Raw genomic sequence first — 24,541 nt, forward strand, 5'->3', positions numbered from 1 at the left:
TGGTGCGAAACGCATAATGTTACTTCCACCGAGGTCTCGATCCCCACCATCTTGGACTATCTCTGGTCTCTCAAACAACAGGGCCTAGCGGTATCATCATTGAGGGTGCACTTGGCGGCCATCTCTACCTTCCACCCAAGGGAAAGTGGCCGCTCCGTGTTCTCACATCCTATAATATCTAGGTTCCTCAGGGGCTTGGATCGCCTATACCCCCAAGTACGCTATCCCGCCCCAACCTGGGACCTCAACCTGGTTCTAACCAGACTTACGTCTGCCCCTTTGGAGCCGTTAGCAACCTGCTCACTACTATACCTGTCCTGGATGACAGCTTTCCTCATAGCCATTACATCGGCCAGATGAGTCTCTGAGCTTAGGACTCTCGCGGTGGACCCACCATATACTGTGTTTCACAGGGACAAGGTGCAGTTGCGACCACACCCAGCTTTTCTCCCTAAAGTGGTATTGGGCCTCTCCTATCAACCAGGATATCTTCCTTCCAGTCTTCTTCCCGAAGCCACACTCGTCATAACGGGAACAACAGTTGTACTCCCTAGACATCTGTAGAGCACTCACATTTTATATCGAATGGACAAAACCCTTTCGTAAAACACCCCAACTCTTCATCGCGGTGGCAGACAGAATGAAGGGCCTACCTGTCTCCTCCCAGAGGATCTCATCTTGGGTGATGGCGTGCATCTGTACTTGTTATGACTTGGCTCATGTCCCCTTGAGCCACCTCACCGCACATTCTACCAGGGCTCAGGCTTCATCTGCTGCCTTCGTGGCTCATGTGCCCATCCAGGAGATATGTCGCGCAGCTACCTGGTCCTCCGTCCACACCTTTGCCTCACATTACGCTCTAGTTCAACAATCCAGAGATGATGCAGCCTTTGGCTCAGCAGTTCTGCATTCTGCAACATCTCACTCCAACTCCACCGCCTAGGTAAGGCTTGGGAATCACCTAATTGGAATTGGTATGAGCAAACACTTGAAGAAGAAAAGATGGTTACTCACCTTTGTAACTGTTGTTCTTTGAGATGTGTTGCTCATATCCATTCCAAACCCACCCTCCTTCCCCTCTGTCGGAATAGCCGGCAAGAAGGAACTGAAAGGCCGTTGGGTCGGCAGGGGTATATATCCTGCGCCATGGCGGCGCCACTCTAGGGGGCGACCCAGCCGACCCACCGAGTGTTGCTAGGGTAAAAATCTTCCAACGAACGTGCACGCAGCGCGCGCACACCTAATTGGAATGGATATGAGCAACACATCTCGAAGAACAACAGTTACAAAGGTGAGTAACTGTCTTTTTCTAATTAATGTTATCCTACTCCCATTTATAGTTAATGGCAGTATTAAAATCAATGGCAATCAGAGTTGGTTTGGGTCCTGTTTCCAGTCTAATAAAATGGGGTAAGTGAATATGTTAGTGTCTATATATTAGAAAGTCCTAAATATATCTTTGATAGAGAGAAATGCATTTTGATATGATGGGGTACAAGAATCAGTGTTTGCACAGAGCTCTGAAATTAAGTGTTGCTCTTCCAAAGATCTCTGTGCTTTATATGTATTGATGAATTGAGCCTCACAACACTTTTATGAAATTGGCAAGTAGTATTTTACAGATGAGTAAACAAAGGAACTAAGTTGTGACTTGCCCGATTCACATGTTGAAATCAGTGGCAGAACCAGAAATAAAACCCAGGAGATCTTTAACCACTAGCTATATCATTCCCTAGGTGTGTTACAAATTTTACTAACCTAACTTAAGCCTTCTGGAGCAGACTTACTTAAAAAGTACTCCCTCACTATGAAATATATCCTAAATTATGAGTAAATTGACTTTTTTTTGTAAGGTGTGTTTCCAAGTAGCTCCTGCTTATCAGATATGCTTCATATAATGGCACTTTAGTATGAAGATGTTACCGAATGCTTGAATGTATCAACAATAATTTTTACATATGTTTCTTCTTTTGTATAAAGAAAAAACAGAAAATCAAACTCTTAGATCATCTGACAGAAAAGGAAGCACACCAAAGACTGCTGGAGGCAAAGTGATTTTGTGATAACAAAGTTGGAGCTACAGCTGGGGAATCTGATGACTGGACAGGAGAGACTTAGTGCATCTTGCAGTGTTAAAACCTATCTTTTAAGCAAATTCCTAAGTTGTAAAATAACTCCATATAAATAATGTAATGGTTGCAGAATTCCAATGTTGTAGTGAAGTGTTAATGAAATGTAACTTTAGCTATGTGCTTTAACTGCTGCAGCTAAAGAGATAGGGTTTTTGTTCTTCAATTATGCCTTTGTAGTTCAGATTCTTGGATTTAGGATGCAAGTGTCCTACTTAAATGTACTTATTTAGGATTTTAGCCGTTCCTGACATCCATTTGTTATGGAAGAAAAAAATAGCTGAAATTGTTCTGTATATAGGATTAACCAAGAAATTAATTTCACCTTTTAAGGACTCTTCAAACTCATTTTAAACTAAAATCCAGAAGTACCACTAAGAAGCTGTCTTGAAGCATAAACTGAAATAAGATTGTGCTATGAATTGGGATGTGGTATCACTACAAGCACTAACTCAAGTTTATACAAATCCTTTACAAGTTTTCCAAAAATGTTAAGAGCAAATACCTCCAAACAATATCAGAATTATTTCTTTTGTTTCATAGGACAATTTTGTTGTATAAATACATTGTTTCATTTTTAGTATTTCAGATTGTATTTTCTCTTTACCTAATAATTTTAAAATGATGAATCTAGTTTTTAATTAACTGTTATTCCAAGCTATCATGCTTTAGCTTTGTCAACATTTGTTTGTATTAATGTTTCTATCAAAATTTGCCTGTGAAAAACATGCAGTTCTATTTAAAAAGTTCTATTTATGCCAATACTTGAGAGATATTGTATGAAGCTATTGTCAGCTTCTCTATTTCAAAATGCAATCAGCATAACTATATTGATATCAGAAAATATCTGTTTTTTAAATCTATTGGTGTATGATAAAGATGATCTAATTTGTGAATGCATGTGTGTGTGGTTAGTTTTTACCATGTGAAATAATGAATGATTAATTTACTCAAAATAAAACTTAGGATAATGCAGTACTTGCATGTTTCTGGAAAAAAGAGTTATTTTTTGCAATGTTTATTTTATAATTGAAGAGAAATAAAAGCATTTAACGATAGAAGTTATTTATTTTAAATGACACTGAAGTCAGTTTTATTGCTCTACAGTGAAGATGTGCATTAGGAGCTTGCAATATGTTGTCATGTAATGTCTAGATTCATTAGCTCCTCGTAGTATATTTGAATTTTGGTGAGCCTAGTCACTTTTTTTTTTTAAATTAACTGGCATTGTTTGGACTCTGTGGACATAAAGTATGGTGGGGCGTCAGCTGGAGTCCTGTGTCCAGTTGTGGGCACCAAACCTTAGGAAAGATGTGGACAAACGAGAGAGAATCCAGAGGAGAGCAACAAAAACAATAAAAGGTTTAGAAAACCTGACCTGTGAGGAAAGGTTAAAAAAAGTGGACATATTTAGTCTTGAGAAAAGAAGACTGAGGGGGCACTGGATGTGAACTTAAATATATTAAGGGCTGTTATAAAGAGGACTGTGATAATTGTTCTCCATGTCCATTGAAGTAGGACAGGAAGTAATGGCTTTAATCTGCAGCAAAGGGACATTTGGTTAGAGATTAGGAAAACTTTCTAACTATAAGGATAGTTAGGCACCGGAATCAGTTTCCAAGTGAGGTTGTGGAATCCCCATCACTGGAGGTTTTAAGAACATGTTGGACAAACACACATTAGGGATGGTCCAGTTTTACTTGATTCTGCCCCAGTGCAGAGGGCTGGACTTGATGACTTGTCGAGGTCCGATCCAGCCCTACATTTCTTTGCTCTATGATTGGTTCAAGTCTGCAGTATTTGTTCTGATGTCTGAATTAGGCTCTTGTAAATTACATATCCTTTTTGAAAAGTCTGTTCTGAGTTTTCCACTCTGATCAACATTGTAGTAGTGGTAACAACAACACAAACATCACGAAGCGATATCAGAAGATGGTTGACCATGATTATTATGTGGCTTTCCCTGACTGGTGGCTATGTTCTTCCGTCTCTCCTTTCATCGACATTGCTGCTCTTTGGCAGGAAGATAGTGTTTTCCCACTATGTCTCTCCCCTTCACCATCCCCTCTTCCTGGCCTTGTGTATCCACCTGTCTGTGTCTGCCTGCCTGTCTGTGGATGAATCTGTCTGTTTACATCTGTGTAGGTACTTTTATGGCTCCCTTCATCATAGTAGCTGAGTAATCTTGGAAATGCCTCAGTTGTACTTCGGGCAGCTTTCCGGAAGACCACGTGAAGAAAAAGAGTTCCACTTGGATCTGTTAACTTCATGAGAGCTCTATGAAGCAATCCTAAGAGCCATATGTAGCTCTACACACACACAGGTAGGGTGTAATTATATAACTAAAATGTACTAGTTGAAGGTGAGATACTGCTGTCCTTTCTTCCTTGACTAATCCCATTGAAATCACTGGGCTTCTTGTTTTGCATTGAGCCCTCAGAAATACACATTTTAAAATGTCTTTTCCTTTCACTATTTCAGTGTCTCTAGTCTGTGAATGGAGTTATTGTCCCTTACTGAAGCTTGCTGTCTCTTACTACAGGCAGCAATCTAACTTGTTTACTAGTTTTGTAGAAGACTTTTAGATTAATCAATTTATAATGTGCACATTACCGTAGTATCTAGGTGATACAATATGGCAATGTACTTCAGCAGGGACTCAGTTTTAGTGGTGCAGCATAGAGCTGAAAGAGTCAGCTTTCCCAGCTGTTGTTGAACTTATCTTTTGGAAATATTTTATTGCTTGTAAAAAGGCCAGTTTAATGTGCTTTTATTAGACTACGTATGTGTGCCCTGAGAAGCTAAGATGCATTTGATAAAACTGAATAAGCTCACTGAACTGAAAACCCTGATGTAACCTTAATTATAGGCCTGCTATTTCTCCACCGTAAGAAGTAAATACAGTTCTCAAGAACAGTGCCTATAGAGCCAATGCTTAAAATTTGACCCTGCTCCCAGTGAAGTAAATGGCAAAATTTCCACTGATGACAGTGGGATCAGGCCCTTAATTCTTCTCATTGCAGTAGAGAATATTGTTAGAAAGTAGGCCAAACTGCAGTGTTTGGATGTGAACTTTCTAAATGTTTTGGGATGTTTGGATCCAAGGTTTCCGTTCAGGTTTATCTCTAAATAAAATATATCTGAATTCTGTCATGAAAATGTTGAATTTGGGACTTTCAAGTTCATGCTTTTGCGACTTTTAATGATGGTAGCTCTAGAAGATGTTATTTTGGAGGTGATAGTATAGCCTATTGGAGCATAAGTAAATATTGTCCGCATTTTTAAAATACACTTTAAATTTTTTGTTTACATTTTGATGATTTTTCTGTAAAAACTATTTTTTCTGTGAATATGAAATGTGCAAAATGGTGGCTCTGTTGTACAATGGGGAATTAAACACAAAATTAAACAGAAATTAGCATCTTTTAACTCAAACATTTTATTGAATTTGCACATATACAGAAATATCTAGTTTAACTCGAGTAAAATATTTGAACTGATTCTTATAGTATATAATAGGTAATCTTAAGCCTGCCGTTAGATGGCTGTCAGAAAGTGTAGTTTAGGAAATATATAAAATAACATGCAGCTTTTGAACAAATCTCTATTTTGTCACAATTATTGCCTCAACTAGATAATCTTGCCACTTGGGCATTAACAAAAATAATTTAGTAGGACATGCTGATGATTTGAGATATGAAATGAATCTGTTTTCATATCTAGCAAGTTTTCAGTTCTAACTAATGCAGTGTAATAGTTTCAAGAAAATAAAAAAAAACTTAGACTAGAAACTATGGTCTTCCTTTACAGTTCTGTAGGATTAACCACTCTTCCCATGAACAGCAATGCTTTGAAAGTTTCTTCATAAATCATAAAGAGGAATGGCCGGTTCACTTTAATGGTAGGAGGCATTGAGTATGCAGTAATTTCTGACCCACTAACAGCTGCTGCTTCAGTTCCTTTCTCATCCACTTCAATTACTGCTCTTTGGATAATCTAATAACACAAAGAGAACAATAGTATAAACACCAAAAATGAGACTTCTTATGTGGAGAACAGTGGTCAAAGTTCCAAACACCTAATGTGTGGCAGGCCTCTGTCATACAGGCCTAGGGATTGAGGGTCATAGTGAGGTTCTGATCTTACAGTTGATGGCTGCACTCACGCAGAGCCTCATTGGCTCCAGTGTGAGTGCACAGCTGCCGTAGTCCATCTGAACACTATCAGTTGCAGGATCAGAGCCTAAGAAGCTTCCTCGATACATTTCTAGAAACAGTTATACAATTTCTGTATGCATAATTTGGCAGGGTAACTTTCTTATAAAAAAAAAGAAGGTTGAACATTTGATCTTCAAGCTTCTTTTCCTAGCCACTCTTTTCCATAACCCAAATCCATGCATAGCCCAGGTTGGCCAGACCACAAAATCTGTTTTACAGTCTTCAGATTTAGCTAACAATGTATAGAATGAGCCTTCAGTTCCTATTTCTGCTGACCCTACATTCTACGTTTCATGATTAAATACACAGGCAAATGTCTATTAGTGGTTCTGGGTGTTTGTTTCTTTAATTAGCTTGTTTCTGATTAAGTTTAGTCAGTCACAAACATTAAAAGGCTTTACTTACTTAAATATTGTGCATTCTGAAAGTGTTTATAAAATCATAGAAACATAGGACCCGAAGGGAGGTCAAAAGTCACCAAGAAGTCATTTAGTGCATTCCTCCATGCTGAAGTACAGTTAAGTATACCTAGACCATCCCTGACAGGTATTTGTCTAACCTGTTCTCAAAAACCGCCAATGACAGATATTCCACAACTTCCCTTTTTAACCTGTTTCAGTCCTTAACTGTCCTTATAGTTAACAAGTTTTTCCTCAACTCCCACCAAAATCACTGGGAATTAAGGACACTCAATACGCTGCAGGGTCTGATCCTTTCCCCTTTATTTCTGTAGTGTATGCATCTAGCTATGTCCTCAGTTCTTAAGCCCGTGTCTGCACGCTTCATGGTTAGTTTACAGTCTAGGACATAAAGACAATTGAAGGTGTTAACGTCACCAATATCAAACTCTGATGACTGTGTTCAAGTCCTAAATCTGTTTCTGAACTAATGTAACTCGCATAGTAACATTTAGTAATACTGCAATGGCCCTATGCCAGCTGGCACATTAATTGCTTTTAAAATCAGTTAACAGATGCTATTAAAATTAGATTGTTTTATAATAAAATTATTAGCCAACTAATTCTGGATTATACAATTTTTCCTGGTATCTGCACAATGGGAAGAGTATGCTGCAGATTCTCAACTTGATTTACACACATTAAATGGTGTAATAGCCCATAAACTAAATATCTGATATTTTATCTTCTGTATTTTTATCTTCTGTATTATATGAAATAACCTTTCTGATTAAGGCCAGTATACAAAGCTATCATAGTTTAAATACTTTTACATTTATATATTTGACAAGGCAACTACTATGCTGTTTAAAAGGGTGCAACATATGAGAACCACAGTGGTTCATTTGGTATGGAATGGGGTAGGGCCAGGGCTGGCTCTAGCCATTTCACCGCCCCAAGCATGGCGGCACGCTCCAGGGGGCACTCTGCCGCTCACCGGTCCCGCAGCTCTGGTGAACCTCCCGCAGGCGTCCCTGCAGAGGGTCCGTGGGTCCCACGGCTCTGGTGGAGCATCCGCAGGCACGCCTGCGGGAGGTCCACGGGAGCTGCGGGACCAGCGGACCCTCCGCAGGGACACCTGCGGGAGGTCCACCGGACCCGCCTGCCGCCCTCTCGGCAATCGGCAGAGCGCCCCCTGCAGCATGCCGCCCCAAGCACGCGGCTTGGCACGCTGTGGCCTGGAGCCGACCCTGGGTAGGGCTATGTTCATGTTTTGTCCTCTTTGGCATGTCTCTTACAGCTGGATGGTGCTGGATTGTGGTGGTTCTCTGCACAGGTGTACAGAAGAAGGGGGGAAGTCTCAACCAGAGCTGGGCAAATAATGGACTTGTCAGTTTGCTAGCAATTCCAAAAAATAAAAAGGAAAAAAACCTGTTTTGGATCAACTTGAGAATGAAAATTTGGTGAGGCACAAAGCCAAAAAAAAATTTTGTTTTGGGTCTAAACAACCCTTTTTTCAATTTTTACCATTTTTAAAAGCTTCTGATTCTTTAGTACCATTACAGGAAATTTTGAAACTAAAAATTGTTTTGAACTGAAAAACATAAACGCTTTCTTTTGAAAATGATGAAGCAAACTGTTTTGATATTTTTCTGATTATTTTTAACTAGAACAATTTGGTGGAGTTGACACAAATTTGTGAAAGTTTTAGTGTCACCAAATCTGTACATTTTGCTGAAAAAATGTTTCATGTAAAAGATGATGCCCAGCTGTACTCCAAACTTCCATTTCCCACTGCTTTCCCCTGCAGATTTGTGCAAGAGAAGTCAAAATGTGGCTCTTAATCAGGGCCAGTTCCAGAGTTTTTCCCGCCCCAAGCAGCAAAAAGTAAAAAAAGAAAAAAATCCGCAATTGCAATCTGCGGCACTACCGCTGCCACTTCAGTCTTCGGCAGCTGGTCCTTCGCTCCGAGAGGGAGTGAGGGACCCACCGCTGAATTGTCGCCGAAGAGCCGGCCATGCTGCCCCTCTCCGTTGGCCGCCCCAAGCACCTGCTTGCTGTGCTGGTGCCTGGAGCCAGCCCTGCTCTTAATGGAGTGAGAGTAAGGCATCCTGGGTTCTATTCCTGGCTCTGCTCTGAGACCTTCAGCAAGTCACCTGATCTTTTCTAAGCACTTTGAAGCAGGAACTGTTTCTCACAATGTATTTGTACAATATGTAGCACAACCAGGTCCTGATTTTGGCTAGGCCCTCTAGGCACTAATACAAAAAATAAATAACAAGGAGCAGCTTGTAGGTCTTACCTTTGATACTTTTACAAATCTTTGATCTGTAAGTTGACTCAGGTCTGCCTTCCTTGTGAACAGGTTTTGAATTCTCAGAGCATGAAGCAGTTCATGCATCTGGTATTTCTGGTCTAATTTGAACTTTGGGAAGAAAATGTCCATTTTTCTGTAACAAACATAAATACTGGTAATATAGTGAAAAAACTGACAAAGTCCTAATTTTGGAACAAGAAAAATGTCCTTATCACAGGCTTGATTTTTCTCCATGAATTTTGCTTGTCTCATTATCCTAGAATATACTTAGTAATTATTATAGAAGGGTCATTCAGTAATATTTTGCACTTCATTAACCTTTCATCAGAGGATCTAAAAATCTCCTATAAAAAGTAGTGCAACTTCCTCACTTGTGTGATGCAGAGCTGGGGTAGCCATATTGCTCCCAGGATAGGAGAGACACAGGGTGGTTAAGGTAATATCTTATTGGGCCGACTTCTGTTGGTGGGAGAGACAAGCTTTTGAGATACATGGAGCTCTTCTTTCGGTCTCAAGCACTTGGAGGTAAACATGGGACTCAAACTGACCTTTTCAGGGGGAGGGAAGTTCTGTTTGAGTCCCATGTTTGCCTCCAAGTGCTTGATACCTGAAGAAGAGCTCTGTGAAGCTCTTAAAAGCTTGTCTCTCTCACCAACAGGACTTGGTCCAGTAAAAGATATTACCTCACCCACCTTGTCTCTCACTTGTATGAGGCAGACAAGAGATATATAATGGTCACTTCAACTAATATTGAAATGCAACCAGCTCTGGGATCGAATTCAGCAGTGCACAACATGCTACACAACAGTTTAGGGCAGGAAGTGAAGAATAGTTGAAATATAGGGGAATCTAGCTAGGCAGAATGTAAATCCCTGCATAACAACTTGGGAAAGACAGCAGGGCTAATTCTTTTTCTCTTATGAAAAATGTCAGGGCCACAAGGGGTCAGAACCTCTAGTTTCCTGCAGCACAGTATCCCCACTTCTATAATGAGACATTGATTAATTCAATCTTGAACCAGGAGAAAGTGTGTCACCTACTGAATCACATTTCATATGAAGAGATTAATTTATTTTTACATTTTTATAGCTCAACCTATTTAATATATTTGTATTTATGCATCATTGCCCAAGTAGGAAATCCCCTCATGAGTAAGCTGCACACACTGGTTATCCAGGCTATTTTGGCTGGAAGTGACAAACTGAAGACCACAGTTAGGGCCTAGTGTTTGGGCTTGGAAAGGCTGGACTGTGCTTTGTGAGACGTACATTTCTTAGTGGGATAGAGGAGATGAGTTAGTTTTAAATGAAGGCTTCAGGTGAGAGCCCTACAACACTCTTATGCACAAAGGTTCTGTTTTGGGGGATGTGGAAAGACCTCGCCTCTGTGAGGATGCCACTCCACAGAGAAACCAGCACATAAGTGGGTTTCTTTTACCTCAGTAAATACGAAATATGTTAGTATCATCAGGATGTCAGTGTGAAGCTATACCTGGTCTTCATGTTTCTAAGCCACGATTCCACAAGCTCTGCTGTTATGTGGTCTTCAAGTGAAGCGTAATCTCCCTCCTTTTCCGGCATGGCAATAAGCATATGTGCACTCCCTCTGTAGGGAAGTTTTAGCACAATGCATCCTAAGTTCTTATCTGAAGTTGAGGCAACCTTGTCTGATTTAAACATCATGGGAACCTGTATGTTCCTGTACTTGTCTATATGGAAAGTATCCAGTTCTGTGAACCTTGTATTAAATGGGTGCAGCCATTTGCCTTAGAAAAGAAAGAAAGAAAATAATTATTCACACTCACACTTTCTCATGGTAACAGTTCTGATGTTCTTAAAAATATTGTCCAGTTGTATCCATTGCTATACAGTCATGTAGGATTTGGGGCCCTTTGTGCATAGGATGGCTAGATGACATCTATGATATCTTTAGCCTACATACTTCAAAACTTTTTACAGCAAAGGAGGACAAAACCACACAAAATAGACCTAGGTTCAGGAGGTATTTTCCTCATTGTCCCTTTGTCCAGGTGGTCAATTACCCCCAGGCTCCAAACTACTAAATAGTCCTTTATTTTATTGAGTACCATATAATCATCCATTTTTTGCAGAAATGCTACTTGACTCTGCCACCTCCACTAGAAGTCTGTTCCACCTATTCAGTACTCTCTTTTAAAAGTGATTCCTCCATACATGGAGTATCAGCAGTAGGCTGCCTCCCTTGTGAGTGCTATGACCGGACACCATATATGTTGATGATACTAAGGCTTGCATTTCCTTTCTACCATTTCCTTTCCATTTCTTTCCTATCTCAATTTCTGGTAGAGAAAGGGATCTGGATGAAATCCAGCTGGGATGGGTTCAGTCAAAATAAGACACAAGTGATGCCTGTTGATAAAAGATGGCTGATTATTGATGGGGAATTGGAAGAAGTCATGAAGGCATCTGCAGGCTTATATTTTAGAGGTTGTCAATCTGAGTCTTATTTGGAGTCATCTCTACTCACACGTTCTTTCACCTTTATACTTGACAAAATATTTTCTTTTCAAAAGGCAGAGCTTGTCATGATTATGGGCGACAGGGGATGGATCACTTGATGATTACCTGTTCTGTTCATTCCTTCTGGGGCACCTGGCATTGGCTACTTTGGAAGACAGGATACTGGGCTACTTGGACCTTTAGTCTGACCCAGTATGGCCGTTCTTTTATTCTTATGTTCATGATTTTGTTACCTCAAGGCTAGACTACTACACGATTCTCTACCTGGGATTAGCTTTGTTGTCCATGTGGAAGCGTTGGCTGCCGTAAACAGTACTTGTCTCATAGATATATTATACCTATGTGCCATGCTCTGCACTGGTTAATTCACTTAAATTTAATTCATGGTGCTGAATTTGCTACTGCTAGAAAGCAATCAAAGCCTGACCTTGCTGTTTTTGGAGTCTGGTGTAAATCATAGCACTTTTTCAGGCTTTCTCGCCACTGCATTTCTTTTAGTAACAGGTTGCTTCTAACCGTCTTTTCCCAAAACTCAATGTCCCAGTGTTGTTACTCTGTCTAGGTTTTTTAACATCTCACTCATTAGTAAATTATCAGGGTATCTCTACTCACATGTAGGTCTAGCCAATCCACTTATTATCTCTGTGTCTTGGGTGGGCTTCATTACATCTTAACTAGCATTCTTCTTCAAATAAAGGAAACAGAATTACACACCAGACTCAGACTACGTCCCAATGAGTGCTACTAAGCTGTCAGTACAATAACATTGAACTCTTGGGAAATCTCCTTTTACCCTATTTTACTGCTGCTGCTCAGCTGTTCCCTCATCTCAAGGAAAATATGCCTTGCTCTGAGCTATTGGAAGATGAGCTCCCATACCAGGCAGCAGAAATCTCTGAACTTCCACCATGGAACATTCTGCTTGGTCTTCTTTGTTTTGTTTTACTTTTAAGTTTGCATCTGTTTTCTTTCTTCAGAAGGAGAGAACTCCCTGTATGCTGCTGTCCTAGAGAGAGAATGTACACTGAGCCAGAGGCTTTTCATTCACTCTCATGATCCTGGGACCACTAAGTACAGCACTTGTCCCCCGGCACAAGTGAGAGTTAAATAGTTTCTCATGACCCAAAGTGGCTGAAACTACTCCTGCGGATTGGGACAGCATAGAGACCTTATACTGGCCACACCTCCTTTTCTCTGTCCATGTCACTGAAAACAGCACCAGATCCAAGGCCCAACTAAATCTAGAAACCTCCCTTTGGCATTGTCCCAACTGGCTATTTATATGTCAAGGAGGAAAGAAACCACACTGTGGGGCGGTTTTCCTTCCCTCACTTGAGCATGCACCTAGGTAGTGTTTCCCTTCATCTCTTCTTGGAGCAGTGGGCATGGGCTGAGATTCTCTGGTCCCCCTTTGCCCTACTCCTATCCCTACACTCTTGTCTTTTGTCCTGATCAATTGACCCAACTTTTTGTGTGATTGAGGGGAGTGGACTATCACTATTTTTGTTGTGTGGGATGTCCTGTGAAAAGTCTGGTCCTTCTCAACTAGAATTCAGAGACTACTGACTGCAGGGGAAGGGACACAAGAGCTTCTACAGCAGCTGTCCATCAGCAGAGAATTCCCCTGTGTGTTGGAGATGCATTAGATAATTGCTGTGTTCTCCTTGACCTAGCCAAGGATCTAACCTCTTGTTTCTTCTAGTTCTGCTGTTTAACTGGAAACTCATCCTTCCTCTTCTCTCATGCATATTCTGGGCACCATGGACAATCCTGAATTATTTTAGTTTTTGCTAGCAGTACAATGTCTTGATTGGAAACTTTTAATGTATACGCTGCCCTTCTCTGCTCATTCAAAGGACCTAGGGGAGCATTACTGGGGAAAACATCACAATAAAATGCATCCTTGTAAATGGGATTACTGGGCCGCGTTGCAGCATTTTAATGTGAGAGGTGATATATCAGTGTGCCTTGGAATTCTGGAAAGCTTGAGGTTACTGCTCTAGATCTGACCTAGGTTTACAGTGACCAAAGTTTATCATGTGATAGCTCTGCATACCCATGACCTGCAGAGTCCTCACTATCATAATGCTTCCCACAGGAGTTTCGTCCCTAAGAGGACTGGATGGCTTCAGAGACCTGAAGGTGGACTGAAAAATCAATGGTTTCTCCAGGGGAAACTCCAGCCAGGGCCTCTGGGCCCAGGCTGGCCTCCTTTGGCTAAGTGAAACTGAAAGAAGAGAGATGAACTCCTGTCCTGGGACAGCTAATTTGCTGTGTAATTAGGGAGCCTTGTTGTGTGACAGGCAGTTTGCTCCCTTCTCATTAGGGGGGTAGGAAGTCTCTGCAGAGTCTGCTTCTCTGCAGCCTAGTTGGGTCTGCTTATTTTTCCCAGTTTGATTGCACCTCTCCTGCCAAGCTAAGGGTCTTCCAGATTCTAATAGCTTCTTTCTGTTGCACCAGATCAACATGTGGAAGGTCCTCTCGTGGGTTAGGTGTGGTTCTTTTCCCTGATTGAAGATATTCTTGTATGAAATGGGGAAACTCTGTGTTGCTGTGACCAATGCATTCTATGAGAAATGAATTGGTGCCCTCAGCCCAGTGTCTAGAGTACATATGCCCATATTACAATGGGCACCACAATGCTGGTTTTCTGATTGGCAGGGAACCCAGGGATTAAAACGAGGTTGAACAACCTTCTTGGCCCTCAAGATGGACCCTTCAGAGAAGGGTTATGACAAGTTAACGTGGTACTGAGAGGAAGTTTTCGCTGCTTCTGTCTGTGTTCTAGCTGTTCTGAGAATGGAGCTCTGCAGCATTCAAGGCCCTTCTCAGTACCATTCAAATCATTTACAGTTTAAAAAAATTAATTAAAAAATGAAATCTAATGGGAGACAATGGGGAAATACTGTATCTTTGAAAATGCTTTCCCCCAAAGGAGAAGCCCCCAGCCACAATCACTGTATCTGAATTACTAAATCAAGTATAATGGGTATATAACATATGTACAGATCCAGTTTGTAGTGAACTCAGTAGCATCGACAGGTTTACCTGACTTGCCTGATGCACAAATGTTCTGCATCATATCTTGAGCTCAGTTGCAAATCTAGAGTAGCAACATTTATCCTAACCAAGTTTTTCTGGAGCTTCACTAAAGTAATTGAGAACAGAGTCTTGCCTGTTGTCTTTTTATAAATGATGGTCTTACAGTATAAAATCAATAGTTACCTTTAAAGAGAACGTAATCCACGAAAACCAGTTTAGCATGCTGGTCAAGTTCTTCAAAAAGCTTTGGGATTTTTCCTTTGGTCTTCTTGTTAATATTCTGATTTATGACATTTTTTGCGTGGGTGGAATTGTGAAAATCCACACTTAAGAATTCCATATCAAAGTACTGCTTGGATAGATTAAGGAAAGGCTCCTTGAGTCTGAAATTTTTTTGAATAAAAGAAAAACTACCTCTCTGCAGAACAAGCTCTTCATTCGCTGTGATGTTCTCATTCAATTGTTTAAACAAAGCTGGCAATGGATGAAAATTCTCTTTGTCCTGAAAAAGATGGAGGTTTGTACCACGAGCGATTTGCTTGTAGGTTTCCCCTTCAGCCGCGAGCATGAAGACAGCCATCACAAATGACACAGAGAGCGGGGAGAAGAACACGTTATTGTCATGCTTTAGTGATATTTTCCTGTAGAGATTGAATCCAAAATCCATGTTCTTTTCAGTGAGGTTGTAAAGAGTGAACTCTAGAGGGACTTGCTTGGCAAATGACTCTGCCGTGCTTCTATGCAGAAGTTGATCTGTAGTGCTATATGCAATCTCCTGATTAGGCAAGCAACTCTTCTCTTCATCTTTCTTTCGATTTCCAGGCTTGCCAAGAGATGTGCTTAATTCAATGCACACTTCACATAAGAGAAGAAGGCAAATCCCTGCTTTCATTTTGGAGTCCAGTAGTGAGCTTCTTTCTAGTCAAGAAAGTGAAAAGAAACAATAAAGTCAATGACAATTTTTCTTTTTTTAATTGAAAATACTTTGCTTCTGGGTTCCAGATAAAGAGGTCATGGATATAGCCAAATGGTTTCAAGTTTCTTCCACCATGTAATTCTCACCAATCCCTCCTACCCCCAAGTTACACACCAACAATGTAAAGTTTGAATGGCCAATGACCAAATTAAAAGTCAAAGTGAAAGTAATGGAAAGAAAAGTCTCCATTCTTTCAAAATGGGTGCAAAAGAGATGTCATGACCTTTAGCAAGGGGCTCACTTCATATGCTAAACAGTTCATGAAAGTCCTTCACTAATCTTCCTATGTTAAATTGAAGCCTGTCTTAAAAGAGTAGGTCCAAATTTTCAGATGAGGCACATTCATCTCCACCTGAAGTCAATGAGAGCTACCTATTTTTAATCTGATGAATACAAATGTAGAGAGAGAAATACCTTGTTGACAATGAAAAGGCCAGTATGTGTAATATGCAGTGTGTATAAAAATACCAGCGTTGAATTTCTGCACAATGTATACTAAAAAAGTCAAACTGTAACTAGTTCTGAGTCCCATACGTGAGAAACTCTGAGAGTTGACCATACTTTAAAAAAATGTGATTGGGAGAATTCAAAAGTTCTATATTTCAAATTGCTTTAGAATCCTTTGAAAAATTACTAGAGGTTTTGCTGAATAACTTGGACCTTCTTTTCTAGGGAAAATTAGCCTGAATGACATGTCAGTGTTTTTTCCGATTACATAGAAACTTTCAGTTAGGAGAAAAGCAAAACATGAATAATAAATTTTGAAAGGACCAGTGGTCCTGGGCCTGATTTTCCTCTGATTGTTTAAACCCATGTAAACCAGGAGTAACTCTACTGAAGCCAAAGGAATGATGATTTTGCAAGACTGGTATAAGGCAGAGGAGGATCACACCCCATGCCTCTTTTACTTTTTAATTCAGCCTTGCAAGCTTGCAAAAATAAATGTTTTTGTTTTAGAGACAGGATGGCAATAGCAGAAGAAGGAATTAAATATTAATGACCCTTACAGACTCACATCCCTACATCCATCTGGAAGATAACAGATGACTTATTGTTACCATGGAACCAGCGCCTGCTATTTTGTTCAGTAAGGGTACTCTTTCCAGCTGTGAGTACTGACGGTGTTGTGGAACGGCTCTGTCCTAAGAAAACCCCACAGTGAGGACGGGAAATGACAGGTACTCCAGATTTTCATGTTCTCTGTAATAATGCCCCCTCCCTCGTTGAATAGTCACTCTGAATATTGAGCACCTGGCTGGTGGACGGCAGGGATTCAAATGCTTTCTTGGCAAGAGCGAGGTAGCTTGATGTCTTTGTTTTCTAATATTTGAATAGGCTGCTTGTGAACTTCAGATGTGGTTCACCTTTAACAGCAGCTCCCTCATTGCAGAATGAGATTGCTCTTATGTTCATGGATTTGTGTGGAAGCAATAAATGAACTAGTCCTACAAACATAAAGGAGTGTGCAGTTATGAACCGTGGAGTAACAGGACTGCTTGGAAGAATGACTTAGTCATAGTAACTTTTGCTGAAGGTCCTATTGAATAGGGAACTGGGGACATAGTACTTCCTTCTAGCCTTGTAAACAAGACTGCACCCTCTTAACTTCCATGTTACTGTTTGTGTCTGCTGAGCCATGATGAGGTTGTGAGGCCCTGGACTGATAATCCAATACCACTGCAAACAGGTAAGGAAATTCATCATTCCCTTTCACTTTTCATTCATCTGATATGGATTATTTATTCTTGCGAACAGAGTGGTGCCCAGGCGGTGTATATTTTTACCTCTGATTCTTTTACACTTCAGCATTCACCAGATCTTACAAAACAATATTTGATAAGTGAAGCGGGCTTGTGAATGGACTAGGGGGGAGACACTTACTCTATGGTTGGAATATTATTATTCTCTGTCACAAGCAGTGATTTCTAAGCAACATTCATGCAGAGGCATGTTCTGTAAAACCTTGCAATAAGAAAGTTAAATTTTCAAAAAGGTCCCAATTTAACATCCAGATTTGCTCATGCAAAATCCAAAATTTGCATGTGAAAATGGAGGTTGCATTTATAAATCACATAGATGCATAACTTTTCCATCTACATGTGTAATTGCCATTTGTGTATTGAAATCAAAGACACTGAACATACAAAATAACCAGAGCAAATTTAAAAGCAAAGTGTGAATTGTTTCCCATACAGTATAGGATAGAATATCACTTTTATACAATATTTTGAATCTGCTTATTTTCAGACAGAAAATCCCGCCCCCTCCCACCCAAATTAGAAGGGTGTTCCAAACTCTGTTAGGGTGGCTAGAAAGAAAAATGATCTGGTGCCATTTGAAATTTCATTCTGCACCAGTTCCGTTTGTATGAGAGCGATCATAAGAATGAAGAAGAGGTATGAAAAGATTGATTCTGTTAAATGGGCCATCATTAAAATAGTAGGCTTTTAGTTAACTAGATGGAAAGAACAGCCTCAATAGATATTTTGTGGTTAAGGGATATCTGATCTCTAACACCAGAGTATGGTAATTGTATAGCTTGATATTTGTCATATGACCAGAGAAATATGTGATAGACTAGGTGACCTCTTGAGGTTCCTTCTAGCTCTACATTTTTATGATTTTATATAAAAATCTGGCATTATCTGAATGCCATAAATTCAGAGTTCAGCAAACCCTCATGATTGCCTACATCAAGATGTGTAATTGTCTGTGGCCGTAAGCCCTGAAAAGGCACTTTCATGTGAGCAGTAAGATATCTGGGCACAAAGTAACAGCACACATTTGGCAGTCAGGCAGTCAATTCTCTATTGAAATAGTGAGTTACATTCTATACAAGATGGCAGCCCAGATGGGCTATAATGAATGAATGAGGAGACCATTGGAGGTTAGATTGGACTGTCTTGGAGACTGCTTCTTTCCCTCTGCACCATCCCAAGAGTTGAGATCAGCTCTTGCTAATAGTCCTAAAACTGAACTCTGTGAAAGTGGAACAGGGAGGGGTATGACTCCTCCCTTTCTACTCACACAGGCACTGCACTGCACCATCTTCCTTATTCCCCAGGGAGAGCTCACTATGGGGCCCTCACAAACCCACCAATGCAATTCCTGGATTTCCCAACAGGGGGCTGCATTGTCACTCTCACATCCCATCTGGGTTGAATATGCTACCTCCACAGCACTTACCCTCCCTACTCATCCACGGAGCAGTGTCATAACCTTAGTCCCAGATTTGGACCTTAGCGTCCAAAATATGGGGGTTAGCATGAAATCCTCCAAGCTTAGTTACCTGCTTGGACCTGGTACCTGCTGCCACCACCCAAAAAATTAGAGTGTTTTGGGGCACTCTGGTCCCCCTGAAAAACCTTTCCTGGGGACCCCAAGACCCAAATCCCTTGAGTCTCACAACAAAGGGAAATAATCCTTTTTCCCTTCCCCCCTCCAGGTGCTCCTGGAGAGATACACAGACACAAGCTCTGTGAATCCAAACAGAGTGAATCTCCCTCTCTGTTCCCAATCCTGGAAACAAAAAGTACTTTCCTATTCCCCCAGAGGGAATGCAAAATTAGGCTAGCAATCCAACACACAGATCTCCCCGATTCCTTCCTCCCACCAATTCCCTGGTGAGTACAGACTCAATTTCCCTGAAGTAAAGAAAAACTCCAACAGGTCTTAAAAGAAAGCTTTATATAAAAAGAAAGAAAAATACATACAAATGTTCTCTCTGTATTAGATGATACAACACAGGGTCAATTGCTTAAAAGAATATTGAATAAACAGCCTTATTCAAAAAGAATACAAATCAAAGCACTCCAGCACTTATATTCATGCAAATACCAAAGAAAAGAAACCATATAACTTACTATCTGATCTCTTTGTCCTTACACTTAGAAACAGAAGATTAGAAAGTAGAACTACTTCTCCAAAGCTCAGAGAAAGCAGGCAGCCAGAAAAACAAAGACTCAGACACACAATTCCCTCCACCCAAAGTTGAAAAAATCCGGTTTCCTGATTGGTCCTCTGGTCAGGTGCTTCAGGTGAAAGAGACATTAACCCTTAGCTATCTGTTTATGACACGCCCCCCAAATTGCAGACAGTGGGGAAGCTCACTGGCGGCGATTTCCTTCTAGAACTTTAAAATAAACAGATTACTACAACACATGCACCTTTACATATACTACTAAGTATATAACTAACAGACTTCTACATTTTAAGAACACTTTTTAACTACTGAAGTCTGGGAAACTCTCACGGGAGAGTGCATCAGCTACTTTGTTAGAAGCTCCTGTGATGTGTTGAATTTCAAAATCAAAATCTTGGAGAGCTAAACTCCAACGAAGAAGTTTCTTGTTGTTCCCCTTGGCAGTATGAAGCCACTTTAGTGCAGCATGGTCAGTTTGTAGTTGGAACCGCCGTCCCCAAACATATGGGCGTAGCTTTTCCAGGGCGTACACAATGGCATAGCATTCCTTTTCACTGACTGACCAGTGACTTTCCCTCTCAGACAGTTTCTTGCTGAGAAACACGACAGGATGGAAGTTGTGATCTGTTGCTTCCTGCATGAGCACTGCTCCTATACCACGCTCAGATGCATCTGTGGTTACTAGGAATGGTCACTCTCACATCCCATCTGGGTTGAATATGCTACCTCCACAGCACTTACCCTCCCTACTCATCCATGGAGCAGGAACCCTACTCCTAAAATAGAGTCTATTTCCATAAAGGGCTGTGCACAGTGCTATCACTGGACCAGGCTATAGAGCACACCTTTTAACTTCACCTTTAAACTAAACATTTATTATGTCTGTGACCCATACATAGTACTTGGGCTCAGATTTTGCTTTTCATGTGTTATCTGGAGCTCTAATGTACCTTAATTGTTCTCAGATTGTCATTTATGGTTAATATAATTAGCTGATGTGATCACATTGCTTCTATCATTTGAGTTAAGTGGTTAGAGTGAAATTCACTCTGGTCTAACAAGTGTTCTCAAGACCCTCTGCACAATTTAAATCTCATGTAATCCTAGTGCAGGCCATCTGCACTGGGGAAAATTTCATGAGGAGGTTAAATGCATTATCCAGACAGGATGAATGTGTTCTGATCAGTCATCTTCAGACCAAAAGTAAGTCTCCATCTAGGGTACAAATAGTTGGGTGGAAGTTTAAAGTTGAAACTGAAAATTGGGCAAAACTTGGTTTTGAAACAAGCCTAAAACTGAGCTAAATTTCCTGAGTCTCCAGCTCTGTGGTGGGATTTGTAGTTTGGAGACTATGAAGCCCAAGGTCAAGTAAAAAGTGTGGGGGGGGGGAGCGGGGAGAGGGAATCCATCAGACTAAAAGGTTACTTGAATTCCTGGTAAACCAAACCTCCTGAGTATGGCATGACCTTAGTTTCTCTTGAAAAACTTTCTCATCACTCTCCCTGCAGTTGTTCGATCCTACTTTATTCTTTACATTAGCAAGGGGCAAACCATGCATCCATGCAAAGCCCAAGAAGCCAAAATGTGCACTGACAAATTTTGTAAGGCTTGGGGAAAGCAATTCTCTTCCAGCTCCCTGTACAGCACTGGTGCTCCTTGACCATTACTATATTACAGGGCTGCCGCAGCCTCTGCCCCTGCAATGCACCCCTTACATGGGAAGGAACAGAGTGACTGATCTTCCTAAACTCCTCCCACCTCTGCCCCGTCCTTGGCAACAAAGATAGGGGCCCCTATGGAATTAGACTTTATGTTAGGTTTGCGGTATGCTCTCCCTCTATCCACTCCTAGTATCCTGTTCCTCCTATACCAGATGAATCCTGGCATCTTACATAATTTTTATGGTAGGCAGAGCCCTCTGCCACTGAGGGGTTGGCAAGATCTGCCTTTCATAAAATATGCAATTAGAAGGACTGATCCTGTTTTCACACAAGTCAATGGCAACAATCCCACTGATGTCAATAGCAACAGGATCAGGCCCAAATGTTTAATAAGCATAGTGGAGAACCAGCTTCTCCTTTGCTGCTGAGGCTAGTGTCTAGACTTTTTAATTGCCCTGAGATAAAGTAGCTGATAACAATGCTCTCTGCATTATTCGAAGAGTCTGTAATGTTATTCCAGATTCAGCGCTTGGCAGGGAACTGAAGAGTGAAGTTTTTGCTTAGGGCCTGATCCAAAACCTGCTGAAATGAAGGGAAAGACTCTCTAGCCCTCAAAAAAGCAAAACTCCCGCTGACTTGGGAACACTGTTGAAGAGCACACAGTTGGACAATAGTCTATTGCTACTTTGGGATTTTAGACATATCATTACAAAAGTTTTGCTGTTCAACATCAATAACCGTCTGATAAATAAAGCTTTTGAATGGCATAGAAAATATATGAAAGTAGCGGAAGAAGCTTTGGAAACAATCATGTGTTTGTTGTCTACATTGTAAAAGCAAAAGCTTGCATTTGTACAGAATGTGAAGTTCAAACATTGTTTTGGATTCCCAAAGATCTCAGTTTTTAACACTGCAGAACGGAAGACACACTTCATTAAAATTATTAACCGAGAAAGCAGGAAAAAGTTGGTATAAACTTTGAATTAGGATGATTTGTAGTAGCAACAGCAGGAGGTTTCTTGCTTCTTGCTCATACTAAAAGGTTTCCCCTTGAAAATATTATAGCATTTTAAATTAAAATAAAATTTCAATATACAGATAAAATCTACTCCTGCTTGAAACACTGCATAATGTAAAGAACATGCACATATAATTGCCCTCCTCTCTCCCCCCACCATAGGTATTTAAAATTCTCAGTTTAAACAGTTCCATCTTACCAACAAGGCAGCTCGTCTGTTACTTTTCTCAAAAAACAATACTTAAAAAAACCAAAACAAAGTTAAATGATGACTGTCCAGTGATGAAGGTCATCAGCAAATATTTGGTATTCCAAAGTGTAATGCTCTGATTTTGTAGGTTATATATTAACTGCTGGTACACAGTGAAAGATAAGTGTCCTATAAGTGGAGGGCCATGTTCCAGTAAATGTCTTATTGATAGATAAAATAATGACAATACTATTGCACTCTCAAATTAACAGATTTGATTGTCTGTCCTGGGATCTGATCTTTGTCCTATTCAGGCAATGGGAGTTTGGCCTGATTTAAGATGAGAGTGCTGTAGATGTGCTGTAGTGCAGTTAAGTACCCAGCTCCCAGTGGGAGTCAATAGATGCTGGGAGCTTTACTCCTATCTGTGCCTTTAGGAAATCTGCCCCTAAAGAAGCAGGCCTCAGATACAGACAGTAGATTTGGAATTCCAGTTCCCTGGCACTGCATGGAAGAAATCTTCCTCCAGTATAGGAGAGATGGAGGGAGAGGAAAGCAAAGTCACTGTGATATCCTTTTGTACACGTGTGTGTGTGCGTAATGATGGATGGTGGTGGAGGAGATGGGATGATGAGAGAGTTGGGTGTGTACGATAGCATGCCAGCTTTCATGCAGCACTCTTTCCCCCAACAAAGCTAACACTGGTTTTAGTATTAGGCCAGATCCTGCCGTCTGTTCTCCAGGATTCCTACTTCCACTGAAGCCCGTGGGACTTTCGCTTAAGTAAGGGCTGTAGGGCTCAGATTGAGAACAGTTCCTTGCAGGAATTTAATACTCTAAATCTAATCTGTGGGGTATGATGTGGTTGAAAGAAAAGCTTGAAGAGTCCACAGAGCTTTGGCTCTATCAGGGAAAGGGAAAGCAGGATTAAGTAACTTTTTAATCATTTAAAATCTTTCTTTTCCTTTCTGGGCCACATGTAACTTGCCAAAGACCATTTTCTTAGAAAAACTGACTGCTGTAAAATGTATTGGCTGTGTGCTGAGTTCAGCTGGATTTGTCTTTCTCCATATTCACACGCAAAACCCCTCCTTAGACTGAGTAGTCTCTGATACCTCCAACAGCCCCATTGATTTTGTAGATTTCGGCGAAGCTACTTAAGGAATACAATACCACTCGGCACATGAGCAAGGCCTATCACAGACTAGCCCGGATGACTGAGTTAGTGCATGGTCCTAGTTGCAAAGGGTGAGGTCAAATCCTTGTGGCTCATTGAATTGCCTCTGTGGCAGGGCCCTGGTGAAAAGTTTTGAGATCCCTGGCCCTTGGCGGGTCAAGCAGTGTCCCAGCCCATACAGAATCAACTAACTGCATTTCACTCACAGGCTCATGATTTTCTGTCACACGACCATCATTTCATGTGTTATCTAACCAGGACCTTTTCCTAGTGTGGAGGCAAATTCAATCTTTTACCTTGACATAGCTGCTCAAGGCAAACCATAAGCTCCCCTGCTCCCCCAGGATGGTCCTTGACCAACTAAACTGAAGTAAAGATGTTAATTAAAGGGAAAGGTGTAGGTTAGGTAATGTGTGAGCTAATCCCAGTCCAACAGCCATATTTGCTGATGAAACAAACTGTTTGAGTAGGAGGCAGTTATACAACAGATATCCAGGATGATTGTAAAGAGCTAAGCTTTTCTCCTTGAAATGTTAATATGAAAAGTATCTGTAAAATAGACCCATGGCATATAAACCAAAACACACAAACATCCATAAAACTGTTTCTAATACAATCTCTTGAATGTATCCAACCAGTTAATCAGCTGTAAGGGGGATGCTGTTTCTTCCACTCAAAAGGTATTCTTAGTCTTTTCAACAGCTGGATACAGACTTCTTAGTGGCTCTGTTGGTCTCTTGCTTATAGACCCCTTCAGGTTTTCAGAGAACTTGAGGTATACAATTGTCCAAATTGCCTTAAAACCAATCAGATCCTTTTGGCTCTTTTTGAAAGGTGTGTATTCACATACACAATCCAGGGCTTACTATAAGCTGCAAGTTTTAGGCCATGGAGTTTTGCCCATGTAGCAGAAGTTAGCTCTTTGAGCAACATTAAACTATAAGATTTTAAGATTACAGAATAGAGGGGAGAAATATCTCATGCACTGTTGTAACC

The 24,541-nt window shown here is 40.7% G+C and overlaps 2 protein-coding genes across 4 annotated transcripts in view; one reads left to right on the forward strand and one right to left on the reverse strand.

The window, feature by feature from the left end:
• Window positions 1-3,160, forward strand: part of PPP4R4 (protein phosphatase 4 regulatory subunit 4) — a 123,408-nt gene extending 120,248 nt beyond the window's left edge. For all 3 annotated transcript variants that reach the window (XM_050954463.1, XM_050954464.1, XM_050954466.1), the window contains one exon: window positions 1,981-3,160. In XM_050954463.1, coding sequence (XP_050810420.1) covers window positions 1,981-2,005 — 25 coding nt within the window. In that variant the 3' untranslated portion in view covers window positions 2,006-3,160. The remainder of the gene's footprint in view (window positions 1-1,980) is intronic.
• Window positions 3,161-5,933: 2,773 nt separating this feature from the next.
• On the reverse strand, window positions 5,934-15,493 carry SERPINA10 (serpin family A member 10). The gene is made up of 4 exons (XM_050954476.1): window positions 14,785-15,493; window positions 10,553-10,826; window positions 9,047-9,194; window positions 5,934-6,125 (listed from the first exon to the last, which is right to left on the reverse strand). The coding sequence occupies exons 1-4, from the start codon at window positions 15,491-15,493 to the stop codon at window positions 5,934-5,936; spliced, it is 1,323 nt and encodes a 440-aa protein (XP_050810433.1).
• Between the last annotated feature and the right edge of the window lie 9,048 nt (window positions 15,494-24,541).

The sequence above is a fragment of the Gopherus flavomarginatus genome, chromosome 5 (genome assembly GCF_025201925.1).
Source record: "Gopherus flavomarginatus isolate rGopFla2 chromosome 5, rGopFla2.mat.asm, whole genome shotgun sequence".
Taxonomy (NCBI): Eukaryota; Metazoa; Chordata; order Testudines; family Testudinidae; genus Gopherus; species Gopherus flavomarginatus.